Source organism: Pantherophis guttatus, chromosome 7, assembly GCF_059756535.1.
Source record: "Pantherophis guttatus breed Tessera chromosome 7, ASM5975653v1, whole genome shotgun sequence".
NCBI lineage: Eukaryota > Metazoa > Chordata > Lepidosauria > Squamata > Colubridae > Pantherophis > Pantherophis guttatus.
In genome coordinates, this window is record NC_142069.1 from 40873649 (window position 1) to 40887912 (window position 14264).

The 14264-nt window shown below is 35.6% G+C and overlaps 1 protein-coding gene across 5 annotated transcripts in view; it reads right to left on the bottom strand.

The window, feature by feature from the left end:
* The window catches only part of LRRIQ1 (leucine rich repeats and IQ motif containing 1), a 107355-nt gene that overhangs the window by 55513 nt on the left and 37578 nt on the right, over positions 1 to 14264 (bottom strand). For all 5 annotated transcript variants that reach the window (XM_060694640.2, XM_034402877.3, XM_060694639.2 and 2 more), the window contains exons 14-16: positions 10664 to 10757; positions 6698 to 6868; positions 2864 to 3316 (exon numbers count right to left, since the gene is read on the bottom strand). In XM_060694640.2, coding sequence (XP_060550623.2) covers positions 2864 to 3316; positions 6698 to 6868; positions 10664 to 10757 — 718 coding nt within the window. The remainder of the gene's footprint in view (positions 1 to 2863; positions 3317 to 6697; positions 6869 to 10663; positions 10758 to 14264) is intronic.

Genomic DNA, 14264 nt, shown 5'->3' on the forward strand with positions numbered 1-14264 from the left:
AGCATAAAATGCAACAAGGTATTCAAATGCAACTCAGGGTCTCTGATCTGATCATTTTCTTCTGTGCCTCCAAGTCAATGTTAACTAGATCCTGCAGTTTACATGACAACATTTTTTGGAAATGGTTTCCTCTCGCCATCCTCCTAGGGATGAGAGAAATAACAAACTCACCTAGCTGACTTTTGTATCTAAGATAGGACTAAAACTTATGCTTTCTATTCTGATGCCTTAACCACTACACCAAAGGTTTTCTTTGTTCAGCAGTAAACTATAAGGCAAGAAAGCAAGTGAAAGCAGTTCATAAGGTTTAAAGGTTAGGACATCTCTGACTGCAGATCTGTGCCCTATTCATCCCAGATGAGTTGAGTGGCCAACTAGAAAATATTTTCAAGAATTCCTGTTAAAAAAATGTACCAGAATATTTTGTGTGTTACCTATGAAGTAGAATCCAGGGGTGATCTTCAGGGGTATATAAGCTTAGACCAGGAGACAGCAAAGTACCACTTTTTCACTGATCGGGAGGATTTGTTTGATCTGAATTAAATAAGAGTTTGTCTCCTTTATGGCTGATAACAGATTGCATTTTAAAATTTAAACATCTTCCTTGATTTTTAGCCCTGGAGTATTTTCGCTATTGGCGAAATAGGTTTATGTACTAGGGAAAAAAAAAGTAGACTGGTATATATTTTTCTCAAAATTAGTTCTCTATTTTGGTAGAACTATTTTGTATGCAATGTTCACTCATAAGAACTATCAGAAAGCCTTAGATATTATAACAATCAGATTAGTTTTTAATGTGCAGTCAGGTTCAAATATTTAATTATGGAAACAAACCTTACATTCCAGAAGCACTTGTGCGATACTGAATTCAAGTATGAAAAAGTTACATTATCTGATTGGAAGTCATGCCTGAAACATGCCTGAACAACTAAGTAAGTGAGCTTCAAATCTTGGCTAAGTGTATCCATTTCTTCCGATCCTCATTTGAAAAGATTTATTCATCTACAGAATGTTCAATTAAAATAAATAAATAAAGATGTGAAAGATTATTGGTAGTGTTTCATGCATGCTGACTCCCATTAAAACCTTGGCCTTCCTAGATGGATGAGAAAAAATTTCATTTGAAAATTTCGGAGTATTGCTGTTAATCAGTATAGATATTACTGACATAAATGGACCTAAATTCAGATTTAACATAAAGCAATTTGCATACATCAGCAATAATAAATTGGACCCTTTTCTTAATAAATCTTGAGAAATTGTCACATAATTTAAAAGGTGTTGTCAAAATATATCCAAAACATTTTACAATTGCTGTACAATTTTTCTGTTATAAACTACCACATAGAGCAAAAGAAAACATACAAAAATGTATTAATAGTTTTTCCACAACTATCAAATTATAGATTATAGCCTTGCCAACCCATCCCACACTATCCTGAAAACTTCTAAATTAATACCCATGAATTATCTTTGTCAGAAATGTTATTTCACCAATCAACTAGCTTAATTTCTGTAGTTTTATATCACCAGCAACTTTAGGAAGATAACGGATACAGTGAAACCACACAGCTCACCATTTTGGTATAGGCGTTACCAGGAATGCAACAAAGAGGGCAGTCACAGAGACAGGGAAAGCCCTTCAGGCTGAGGAGCAGAAGAATGACTAATAGCAGCATACAACAGTACTCATATTATGTTACTTAAACCTTCTCCAAAAAAATGCTTTATGAAAATTGATAACATTAGCACAAATTCACCATAGATAGCTCATCTAAGAAGGATATGTATATATTTGCAAAAATGTTTTAAATAAAATACCAAATAAACAAGAGGTAATAACACTACAGAGAAATACTGAGAAACAGAAAATAAAGAGAAAATACTGAGAAAAACTTTTGTTTTTCTTGCCATCCTTGTAGCCAACAGTATAGAAGACAGTACTTTAAAATTGATAAATTCATTATCTGGCAGTTATATGAAAATAGGTCACTGAATCAATTATAAATCTACTGTCCTATAATACAGTATACTGTGGAGGTTGGAGTTGGAATGTGTTGCGCGGGTAAAATTCCTGAATATTGCTCAGTTTCATTAATTATATTTATTTCATATTTCATTTTAGAAAATGTCTCAACAATTCAAAATAATATTTCAGTCACTTATAAAGTTAATTTCATTCAGATGTCAAATGTATAAGAATCTAGGGCAAAATGAATGAGAAAGCAGTTGATTAGAGACTATTCTGTTTGCTAGAATACTTAGGGACAGAAGGAAGTAGTATTGAGATAGAAGAACGAAACAGAAGAAAAAACAGAGAAAAATGATCTTAGAGACTCTTTAGGTTTTTGTGTATGCATGTATAAACTTCTCTTCCATTGGGAGCACCAGAAAAGCTACGTGGTTATGCTAGGAATAGCCTTTGGAACAGTCCTATACATCTATGTTTCTCAACCTTGGCAAGTTTAAGGCATGTGGACTTCAACTCCCAGAATTCCCCAGCCTGCTATACATCAAGAGATTCAGCTTCCTAAATGTTTCAAGGACAGGTGATTTGTTTATGCTAATAAGCTTTACAAAGGAATAATTTGCAATGCACTGCATAGCCTAATGTTTATGGATATATTCTTAGTACAATTAGTATAATTATGTTTATACAGAATAGAGAAAGAGTAGAAATAGAAGGCAACATGGTAGTTGATTTTTTCTTGCTGATGGTGTGCTGCTCAAATGTTTCTATTATTACTGATGTGCTGTCAAAGTAGATGTACAGTATATGTACTTAGGGATGACGCTGTCTGCTTTAAGATTACACAGAGATACAGTTATATTTCCATTAAAAAGTTTGACCCTTTGATCTTACTTTTGTGAATTGTCAAAATGTTGAAGGTAATTTCCTCTTTCAATGGTTGTAATTTGCCTGTTGAATTTGTTTCTCTTAGGACTGATTAATGCATTGCTTTCCTCACTGTCATTTGTAGTATATTGAGTATTCTTTTGTATGTATACTTGATTTTCATCTGTTTCTGGAACTGTCATGAAGGAGTTAATAAGCTCAGCATGAGTATGGCCAGAAGTGATCCATCTTTCAGGCATATTCAACAAGTCCTGCTTATTTTCTTTTACACCCGAGGTAAAGAAGCTATTTTTCTCTATGAAGTCTTGAGTCAAACGATCTGCCTGATTTTTTGGTTCTTCTGTCTTTGTAATGTTTAGAACTCCATACTCATGTGCATAGCGATGTTCAATACTAAGTTTCATCAGCTTTTTAAAATACCAACATTGGAGCTGTACAGAGTCTTCAGAAAATTTATCTCTGGAAAAGGAATAGTTAAAACATATCTATTATTATTTATTTCAGGCATACTGCTCTCCCAAAATGGTTTATAAGATTAATAACATGAAAATGCATTACATATATATTAACTAACAGTTTTTCTAAATATATCTTAAAATAATAATAATAAAAAATCAATATATCTTAAAATACAACGTTGGTGAAATATATATCACCCTAGAGAGCTTTACTGATAAAGTCTTACAGTATATCCTGGACAAGCCAGATTAGTTGCTGTTTTTGGTGGGCCAGCAAATAAGTCTTTGACAATATCTAGAAAAGAACTTGCTTTTGGGATCAATCTGCTAAAAGTGGCATTGTATCTCTTCATTGAAAACTCTGCCAACTTTGAGGCATCTGTGGGCTATAACAACACATATAGGAAAAAAAGCATTGAGATGCTACAATGGTGCTGATGTTGGACATTCTTTTTCTTATATCCCTCCTAGGTGCCACTAATGTCCAGTCAAGATTAATGTGATCTGATATAAAATTCAGCACTAAATATTATTTAATTTTTAAATAAAACATTAACAATTATATTGTATAATATTTAAAAGTTATATATTTTTGTGTGAATTAGATAATTGTTTTATTTCAAACAAATCAGCATATCTTCATTTAGCAGGAAAGCATGAACAACTTAAATACTATCTACTATATTATGTTCTCCAACTTAAGAGAGAACAAATAATTGTCTTCTGAGCAGAATGCTTTGCAGAGAAGAAAATTTTGTTGAAAGAGAGAGAGACATACACACAGAGGGAGCATATGTGTGTTATATCTCTACCAACAATAAAAGCCATCACAAATAAACAATACAGTAATATTATGTAATTCTATATAACTGGATGTATCTGCTAATATTCCTATTGCTCCTTCTTTCTTGTAAAAAGCCTTTAAACTTCATAAAGAGTTTTAATGTTTATATTTCTTCAGTTTCAATTCCTTTTATAAGCTTTTAATGTTATTTTCACCTGTTTAAACTGTGACTTTTTAAAAGGGTTTCAGCTTCCATTAGGGTCTTTTATTTCCAATCCTCTATACAAGGCCTGTTGAAAGTCAAAACACTGAAACAGAAGTACATTTTTGCATAGCTGTTTTCAAGTAGGTGTTGGAAGATTAACTGACAGACCTTTATTAGATCTGAATAATTTTAAAAAGCATATAATTCTTAAACAAGAGCAAGCTCACTTTATGTGAAATCAGGATGGAACATCCAAATTTAGCTATACATCTCTGTTATAAAAAACAACTTAGTAAACATGGCTATGATTATATGTGCCAGCTTACTTACTTCAGGTTGTATCTATAGGATCTTTTATTTAATGAAATGTCAAATAGCCAAAATGTTTGTGAGGTTTCATATTGTTCTTTAGGAATATAATATTAAGGCTACAATCTTATGGACTCTTTTTAGAGGAAAAAAAATCCCATTGCGCCCTATGGAAGGCAATTATTAATATTGTTGTTGCATAATCAGCGAGATGTTTATACTGGATTTAACATTTTATCCACCTATTGAATCTTTCCGAAAGACCTGGGATAGGCAGATGTTGTTTGGTGGTGTTAAAAGTATTGTCACAGCTGTTTCAGGTAAAGCTCCTTTTGCAATTGACTGGTGGTGATTTTGTCAGTGCCGATGGTGTTCAGGAATGCTCCAGATATTTTGGGATTGTATCCAAGGCATTTATTACTATCGGTATTATCATTGCTTTCTTTTGTCATAGTCATTCTACTTCTATTTGCAGGTCTTTGTCTTTCTTATCAATAATAGTTAAGTCTGGGATATCATGTGTCAGATGCTTGTCTATTTGAATTAAGTTAATACTTAGTTGGGTAACCTTTAGCATGAATTACAATGTCTTTCCATGGAGTGAACCAAGTCTTTTAGTTCTGCAGCTGTAATAATGTGAAACCAAGATTGAATGATTGTTTCTATTAACTGGGTTTTATTGCTGGGTCACTTCTGACTAACAAGTTTCTTTAGTAGAAAATCCATAGATTTTCAATTGGGTTAAGGTCTGGGCTATTCCAAGGCCATTCCAGCAGTAGAATGTGATTATCTTGAAACTCCCCACCTCAAAAAAGTGGTGTTATTAGCCATCAAACCTCAAAAATACTTTTCCCAAAAGGTTTCCACAATTTTGGCCACTACTGTATTTACAACAATGATTTGCATTTAACACACATATTCTACTATAAAACATAGCAGTTCTTATATGACATATCACAGACATGATCTCAAGAAAAATACTACAATAAATTTAAATAACATAGGTAGCTTCTTATTACCAAACTGCCACAGAAAACAATACCTCCTTTATTGAAATTCAAATCTACTACTGTAAGCTCTTCAAGATACAGCAGAATAGGAACCAATGCTAAGTAAGTCAGTACTATTTTCATTGTAAACTTTAGTAATGAAATAAGTTTGTCCTCCCTCTCCATTTATCTTTTTGTGAACTAAGGAGGGGCTTGTTTGGGATGCTTATTCATATTACATTCTTTCCTGAGGCTCGGGCTCCCTTTATCTGACCGTTGTCTTGCTAGCAGCTCTTCCTCCTGACCCTCACAACCATTGCTTCTGCCATCTATAACTATGAGTATTCTTATGCAGAATGATGATATTACAAGATGACTGAAATGTTTTAAGTAACTACTTTATGGGTTACTTTATGGATTTTTCAACAATTATCCCACTTCTGTTTCCATTCAGTTTGTACATTTGCCCATGGGTGCCCTATATAGACATAGTACAGTTACACTTACATAATTGAACACAAAGGTATTTCATACCTACGATATAATATGCAAGATATAGTAGTTGCACATATTTCAATATTCTTGAAATGTAATATAATATCATACTATTTTCATTTCATATATTACTTTTGTCCTATACAGATTTAGCACTAATTAAGCTCCTTAAGTAGGGTTACTAGATCCAAAAAATCCAGATGACTACCAGATACTAGCAAAAAATTACAACCCTATTCTATTTATTTTCTAATATCTAGGAGTCTTCTGGTTTTGTGCAGTTCAGTTTGCACAAGACTTCATTAGGAATCTTTAATTCCTAAGTATCTGTAATTAATTCTAATGGATTAGTGCACATAAAACAGTAGAAATGAAGAAAGATTACTTCATGTAATCTTATTTCATGTGAAGGGTATTTCCATCTGATCAGATTTCTAAAAGGTGTCAAAAACCATTAATAATCAATGAAAATTTAAAATAGACTTTCATCACTTTTCTACCATATTGTTATTCCAATGTATATATTGTTAAATCAATAATAAGCATCAAGGAACAAAAAACTTGAAAATTAATTTCTTGAAATTAATTGTAAATACTTACACTCTAGTTGTAGCTTTTTTGTGGAGTGATACCATTTCTTGAATCTGAGCTTGACAAAATGCTGCAAATGTTTCTGACTTCGAGGTTTTTTCATAAACCTTTTCTGCACCACAATTTACAGTTTCATCATTAAGTATTTTCAAAGTGGGCAAATTTTTGAGTAAGGAGCATCTTTAAAATGACATAGAAACCATAACTTTAGCATAAATTAGCTTTAGGAAGCATGTTACATAGAAAATCCATGACTAAAACCTCAAAACACAAAGGCAGCAACATCTTAACCATACAGAATTTGGCATTTCAAGAGGAAAAGCACAAGGGGTTAAATACTGCTGTAAATGCTTGCTTCTCCAGCTGAAACTGGCACCTTGATGTTGGAGCTAGTCCAATTATTAAATAAACCCTTGTTTATTTATGAGATTTTTGTATATCAGGTAACTGAAGAGATACAATATGTTCTCTATCATCTCACATTGCAGGAAATGGGATAATGTCTAAAGTTAAAGGAAAACAGTTGAAGATTTTCCTCATAGCAAAAACAGTTTAATAATGGAACTAATTAACTAAGGAGATGGTGGACTCCCATTCATGGATATGTTCAAACAGATGTTTGTTAGACATTTGTTGAGGATATAATATTTTACATAGGGTTCCTACAGATGATACAAAGTGAGTTGTATTTGATGGTCTATAGAACTATTTCCAATGATGATTCTGTAAGGATTAAGTAAAAACAACCTTCCTCACAGCATCAATAGCAAAATGCCATCCAGAAAAAGGAAAAGGAAAAAATTGCAATTCAGTCCAATATATTTCATGAAAAGGACTTATAGGATTTGGAATATTTTCTTGAACTAAACCCTTTTTACCCCCAGGCTAGCTTGAATAGACTCTTATGCCAAATTTTACAATCAATTATCAAAGAAAATTTAGATAAAATCTGGCCAAGAATTCCAGATATTTGAATAGAAAAACAAGCAAATATAAAGTTAACATGATGGATTCAAATTTTGGCTGACTCATATTCCTTTTTTCAATATATATCATTAGAATCATAATTACAATTTATATCAGAACAAAAAAAATCTAAAATCTGAATTTCCTTTTCACAAGTGCATACATGTCAGATGGTAACGTTAAATGAATAACTGTGAATATGCTGTCTGGAGATATTGGAGACAATGTTGAATAATGAGATATTCAAAAGGTGCCATATCAAGTTGATTAATGTTGGAAACCATGGTTTCTTAGAGCCATGGGATCTTAGATCTAGTTTTTCCAGCTGGGTTTCTGCTAGTGAGGGCTGAATCAATATTTCATTTAGTGAAAACTTCCTGGTGAATATTCTGTCACTTAAGAGGTTCTATTAATCATTACTGCAATGAAACATATTTCCCCTAGGAATGCTCAAACAGATCTTAGGGTTTAATTTCCAAAAAGTGATTTCTCAGTACTTCTGTTTCTTCAGTGTTATCACTGGCTGGACATGAAAGTAAGAAACCAATTGGGAACTTTTATAAGTAATTCCTTTGTTGGTATCAGGGGGTTATGTAAAGTTCATTCAAACATATTGCTTGCAGTTATTGTCAATGCTGAATTCAACAAATCCATACTTTATAGTATCCCATTAGATAAATTAATCTTTCTCTGATCACGAAAGCTCAGATGGCCAAGCAGTGTAGGAGGATCTTGATGACTCTGGAATTTCAAGAGTTATTTTAAACTGAACTTAGGTGGAATAGCAATTATACACCAATTAAGAATACATCAAATTAAGAACAATGTACCAATTTTTAAAAATCCCTCTATTTCTCTTTTGTTACTTGTAAGAAATTAGCAGTATTTAATGTAGAAGGATTTTTGATCCCATGGTTTAAAGGCTTTCAAGCTTTATTTAATATTTTCTAACTTTGCAATCAATAATGAAATTCCTAAGCACATATGCACAGTTAAAATGACTAGGTTTAGAAAAATAGCTTTAGAAAAATAGAAAACTATGTCAGCCAAGCTCAATGGGGAAAAGAGACAATGGGAAAATAATCCAAAAAGTTTGGAAGCATAGGTATAAACAAACTGTAAAGCTAAATGAGGAAAATGGCAGAAGACCAATCCAGCTGCCAAAAAAAACCCCCCAGAACTTTAAATTATTTGAGAAATGAAAATGAAAATAAACAGGAACTGAATACAGGGCAAATTATTAAGAATAGATTCTATCTATGATTACTAATGCTTCCATTTAAATACAATTTGTAGAGTACTTAAGGCTCCTAATCATCTGACAATTTGTTTCAATCTTATTAGTTAGTACTGAACTAGACAGAATCAATACAAAAGAAGGTACTGTTGTAGCAAAACAGAAATGGAAGTTCTAAGCCTTTAAAAACTCAAAATGAGTTGATTTCTACTTCTAACTTTCTACCTTCTACAATTAGCATAGAATCCTCCCCCTGCCTCCCCCCCCTCAAAAAAAAGTACAAAGGAAGAAAATAAATATGAGATGTTGAAAAAGACAAATGTATACTTATTCAAATCCAAGATTATGTTGAACAGCTATCAGATCAGACTGAGCTAAAGTAAATTTAAATATAGGAGTGTGAAACTATTATGAGTGTATTTACAAAACTTAGATGTACATTAAGTTTAACTGAAAAGAAAATTTAACAACTATGAATAAATCAATGAATAGAATATGGAAAATACGATTAAAATGGGATAATTTTAAAAGCTTAGGAAACAAAACAAAATGAATGTATAGAAATCCAATCGAAAGTAAAATTTGTTATACATATTTAATATAATTTGAATTTAATTTGTTTAAAATATCCTCCTAATCAAAGCACAGATCAAACATAAGTTGTTCCAACTTTCTTATTAACAGAAAAGAATAAAATATGATTAGTATGGAAGCAAAACAACACAAGTATGAATTCTGATGATAATAAGCAGATGTAGTTTCTAAAGAGGGAAATGTAAATAATTCCATGTAATCTACCATTAAGTATTTAATATAGTTAGCTAACAAACAAAACAAATGTAAAACAAAGCCCTTGCCTTTTCTGACATTTGCACATGTTGGTATTTCTAAACTATCTCCAGTAATTGTAAATTATAGTTATAAGAATAATGTGAATTAATCTGCTCTCATTAATACTTCAGAACTATTTTATCCTGCCAGTGATAGAGTGCTGAAACAGGATGAACTCATTCACACTGAAATCAATAAGAAAAAATGGTCACTAAACATTGCTGATTTGTCATTAAGGAATGCTCATTTCAGTTAAAAGTAAGTGCAACTGATATTTCTTCCAGACTACAGGACTAGCTTGGTTTGTGATAATTACTGTAACTAATCATAACTGGTAACAGATTCTTATATTTTTACCTTAAATTCATGTTTTACCCTAAACCTCTCCAGAAAAAGGCTACATAAAATCATCATGCTTTTACTCTTATCTTCTTCTTACCATTTCCCTGTTATTTAAACTGTTTTGTGGAATCTTAAAGTTCAAGGAGAATTTGATGGGATTTTATGAATGATTAAAGATGAAAAAAAAGTTTATTCAAACACAGTAAGAGGCATCCAAAGAAATTTTTCTAAGGTATTGGGGAAAAAGGCAGGGCTTATTCTCCTGTGAAAAAGAATAATGGCTGCCATTTTGGGGATCAAAATTCCAAGAATTATTATCTTTTAACCAACAGGTACCGTTCCAGGACTTGAAAAAGTTTGAAAACCACGATCAAACCTACTCCTATAAAACATCCAACAAGTGAAAATATTGGGGAAGATGAAAAGATTTTCTCAATGTTTATCTTATAATATAATCCATTATTGGAATATTAATATAGATGAACTAAACCAATATTGTTCTATTAATGTATCAATAATAATATTATTAAATGTTATATTACAAAGCTATCCACCTTTTTGTACACATGTCTCATACCCAGTTTCTCTTATCTATTTACCTCCAGCTGTCTTCTTGAAGAAGAGGATTTCCAAGTAGGGATAGCTCCCTCAGGCTATCACAGCCATGAAGGCATTGAATGAGAGTCTTCAGGTCTGCATTTGTTAAGGACAAAACAAATATAAGAATAAGAATAATTTTATTTCTATACCGCCCTTCTCCCGAAGGACTCAGGGTGGTGTACAGCCTATTAAAAGCACAAGACAAACATCAATTAAAATTATTTAAAATTATTAAATAATTCGGCTCAATTTAAAACCCCAGAAATTTAAAACACCCAATTTAAAATTATTATGTTGATAGCCCGGCCTGGTGGAACAACAGGGTCTTGAGTGCCCGGAGGCCAGAGATCTTACGCACTTCCGGGGGCAGTTCATTCCACAGGGCTGGGGCTCCCACAGAGAAGGCCCTCCCCCTGGGTGTCGCCAGCTGACATAACTTGGCCGATGGCACCCTGAGGAGACCCTCTCTGTGGGAGCGAACTGGCCAGTGGGAGGCTATTGGTGGCAGAAGTCGGTCTCGAAGGTACCCGGGTCCTATGCCATGGAGCGCTTTAAAGGTGGTGACCAACACCTTGAATCACACCCAGAAGACCACTGGGAGCCAGTGCAGTGCAGTGCAGTGTGGGGCAAAGATTCACCCCCAATAGTCAGCGATGGCGCCTGCTGACTATATCGGGACACTGGAAGCCACAGCCACTCAGTCTTGGAAGGGTTGAGTCTGAGCCTGTTCCTCCCCATCCAGACCCGCACGGCCTCCAGGCAGCAAGACATCACATCAAGGGCATCGTTGGGGTGGTCTGGGGTGGAGATGTACAGCTGAGTATCATCAGCGTACAGATGACACTTCACCCCAAAGCCACGGATGATCTCACCCAGCGGCTTCACATAAATGTTGAACAGAAGGGGCGAGAGGACCGACCCTTGTGGCACTCCCCATGTGAGGCGCCTCGAGGTCGACCTCTGCCCCCCTGCCAACACAAACTGCGAGCGGTCAGAGAGGAAGGAGGAGAACCACTGCAGAATGGTGCCCCCATTCCTAACCCCCTCAACCGCTGCAGCATGATACCATGGGCGGTATCAAGCTGTCGTGCCACCATGCTCTCAACAACCTTCGCCACAAAACGAAGGTTGGAGACCAGACGGTAGTTGGCTAATTCAGCCGGGTCCAGGGTGGGCTTCTTGAGGAGGGGCCTTACTACTGCCTCTTTCAAGGCGGCAGGAAAGGCACCCTCACTCTGAGACGCACTTATAATTCCCTGGAGCCAGCCTCGTGTAACCTCCCGGGAGGCCAGTACCAAGCAGGAGGGACACGGGTCCAATAAACACATGGCGGCACTAATCTTACCCAGTACCCTGTCCACAACCTCGGGAGCCACAGGAACAAACTCCTCCCAGATAACATTCTCAAGACCTACCCTCGTCTCCTCCCCTGGACTCATCCAATCGGAGTCCAAGCCATCCTGAATCCGAGCGACTTTATCATGCAGGAATTGCACAAAATCCTCAGCACGACCCTGCAAGGATCCCTGCAAGCAGTGGTGGGATTCTGGGGCTTCTAGGGGGTTCGGCCGAACCCTTTGTTAAATTGGTGGCTCGCCCTGCCCCTTGCCCTGCCCCTCCGCACTACTATTTATTGCCAATAAATGGGGCGAGCGAGCCAGCAATTTAACAAACGGTTTGGTGTTTTTTTGTAATTTATTGGCCCCGCAGCACACTGAATCGTTTGTTAAATTGCTGGCTCGCCCGCCACTCGCCCCGCCCCGCCTCCCACCTGCGCGGCGCCAGCCTACCGTAGCCAGGGGTAGGCAATTGTGGCTCTTTTACAACCTGTGGACTTCAACTTCCAGAATTCTTGAGACAGCTTGGCTGCCTCAGGAATTCTGGGAGTTGAAGGCCACAGGTTGTAAAAGAGCCACAATTGCCCACCCCTTCCCTAGCCTGAGTTCCGCTGCCTGGGATCCACGTGGGCTGCCACGTGGTTCCCCACCGGCTCCAGACGCAAGAGAGCAGGATGGAGAAAGCAGCTTCCACGCCTTCACTCACCCTCACTCTCTGCTCTGTTGGATTGCGGCTGTTCACTTACCCCCCCACTCCCAATCTATTGCTGCCTCCGGAGTCCCACCTGATGGCTAGAGGAAAAAAAACTGTTCAAATTCTTGCCGCGGGGCTTCAAAGGGCCGCCCTATAGCCAGTGGTGCAGCCGAACCATTTGTTAAATTGCTGGCTTGCCCCACCCCTCCGCACCACTATTTATTGCCAATAAATAGTGGTGGGTGAAGGGCAGGCGAGCCAGCAATTTAACAAATGGTTCGGTGTTTTTTTGTAATTTTATTGGCCCACGGAGCTTCAGCATAGGCTAATTAGCCCTTGCTTAGATCGGCTCCCAAGTCTCAGCTGATTTGTCTCAGCTGTTTTGCTCAGGGCTCTGCTGCTTGCTGGAGCATTTTTTTCCCCCCTAGCTATCCTGAAAAACGAAACTGAAACTGTTTTGCTGTTGCTGCAAGGTTGGATAATTAGGCAGGCCGATTTCTTTTCTTTTTCCTCACCAAAAAAGGTAGGTGCAAACAATGGGAAATTTAGGGAAAAAGAGGAGAGTTCAAGATTTTAAAACACAAAAGAAAAAAAGCTCTATTTAACTAGGGAATTGTAATAATTGAGATACTATTAATTGTATATTTTGAAAGCAGAAATGGTTAAGTTGTGGTTTGGAGGAATATATGGGGGAAATTATTTGGTTTATTATTATTGGTAAATATAATTAATTGATTTGTAAGAAATTGGATTGCATGGAAATAATTGGAATATTCATGTTCATATTTATTAATATACAAAAAAGATAGTTATATAACTAATTGATTTATATTAAAATGTTGAATTTATATTAAACAATTAATATTACATAATTAACCAATGTGAGGATGGATATAAAAATAGATGACAATGGGAAGGGGTATAATATAGAATAGAAGGGAAAAACTGAATTTGATTAAGATTAGAGATGAGGAAGAAGGGTAATATTGGTTTTTTACAAAAATAGATGAGGAATAAATATGGCAAAAAGGAAATATAGAAATTGTAAATTTAATTGAAATGACTAAACACTGTTTAAATTTGTGAACCGGCCAAATACTCTATTCTAAGAAAATATATTGTATGTTTGTATGTGTGTTTCTAATTATTGTTATTTATTCATATATGTTCTCTTTTATTCTTTAAAGTTTAACAATTCATTCTTTTATCTTAATATCTTTATATTTGTTTGGGGTTGGCTTTCTTCCCTTTCATCTTTTTTATTGTACAGCAATCTTTCTCCTCAAACCTACCGCCTCTCTCTTTTCTTTCCTTCTTACTTTCTCTTCCTCCCCCTCTTCTTCTCCTCCCTACTTCCTCTTCCTTTCTCCTTCTCCTCCTCTCTTCCTCCCTCTCTTACCCTCCCTCCTACTCTAATTTCTCTTCCCTTCCTTCATCCCTCTCTATTGCTGTATCCTTTTATGCATATGGACTACTCAGAGGGCTGAAAAAGTTATTTCTGACTGGTCCTCGCACTTTTGACCAGTCCTCGAACTTACGACTGTCCTCACATTTTACGTTTTTGCCCTA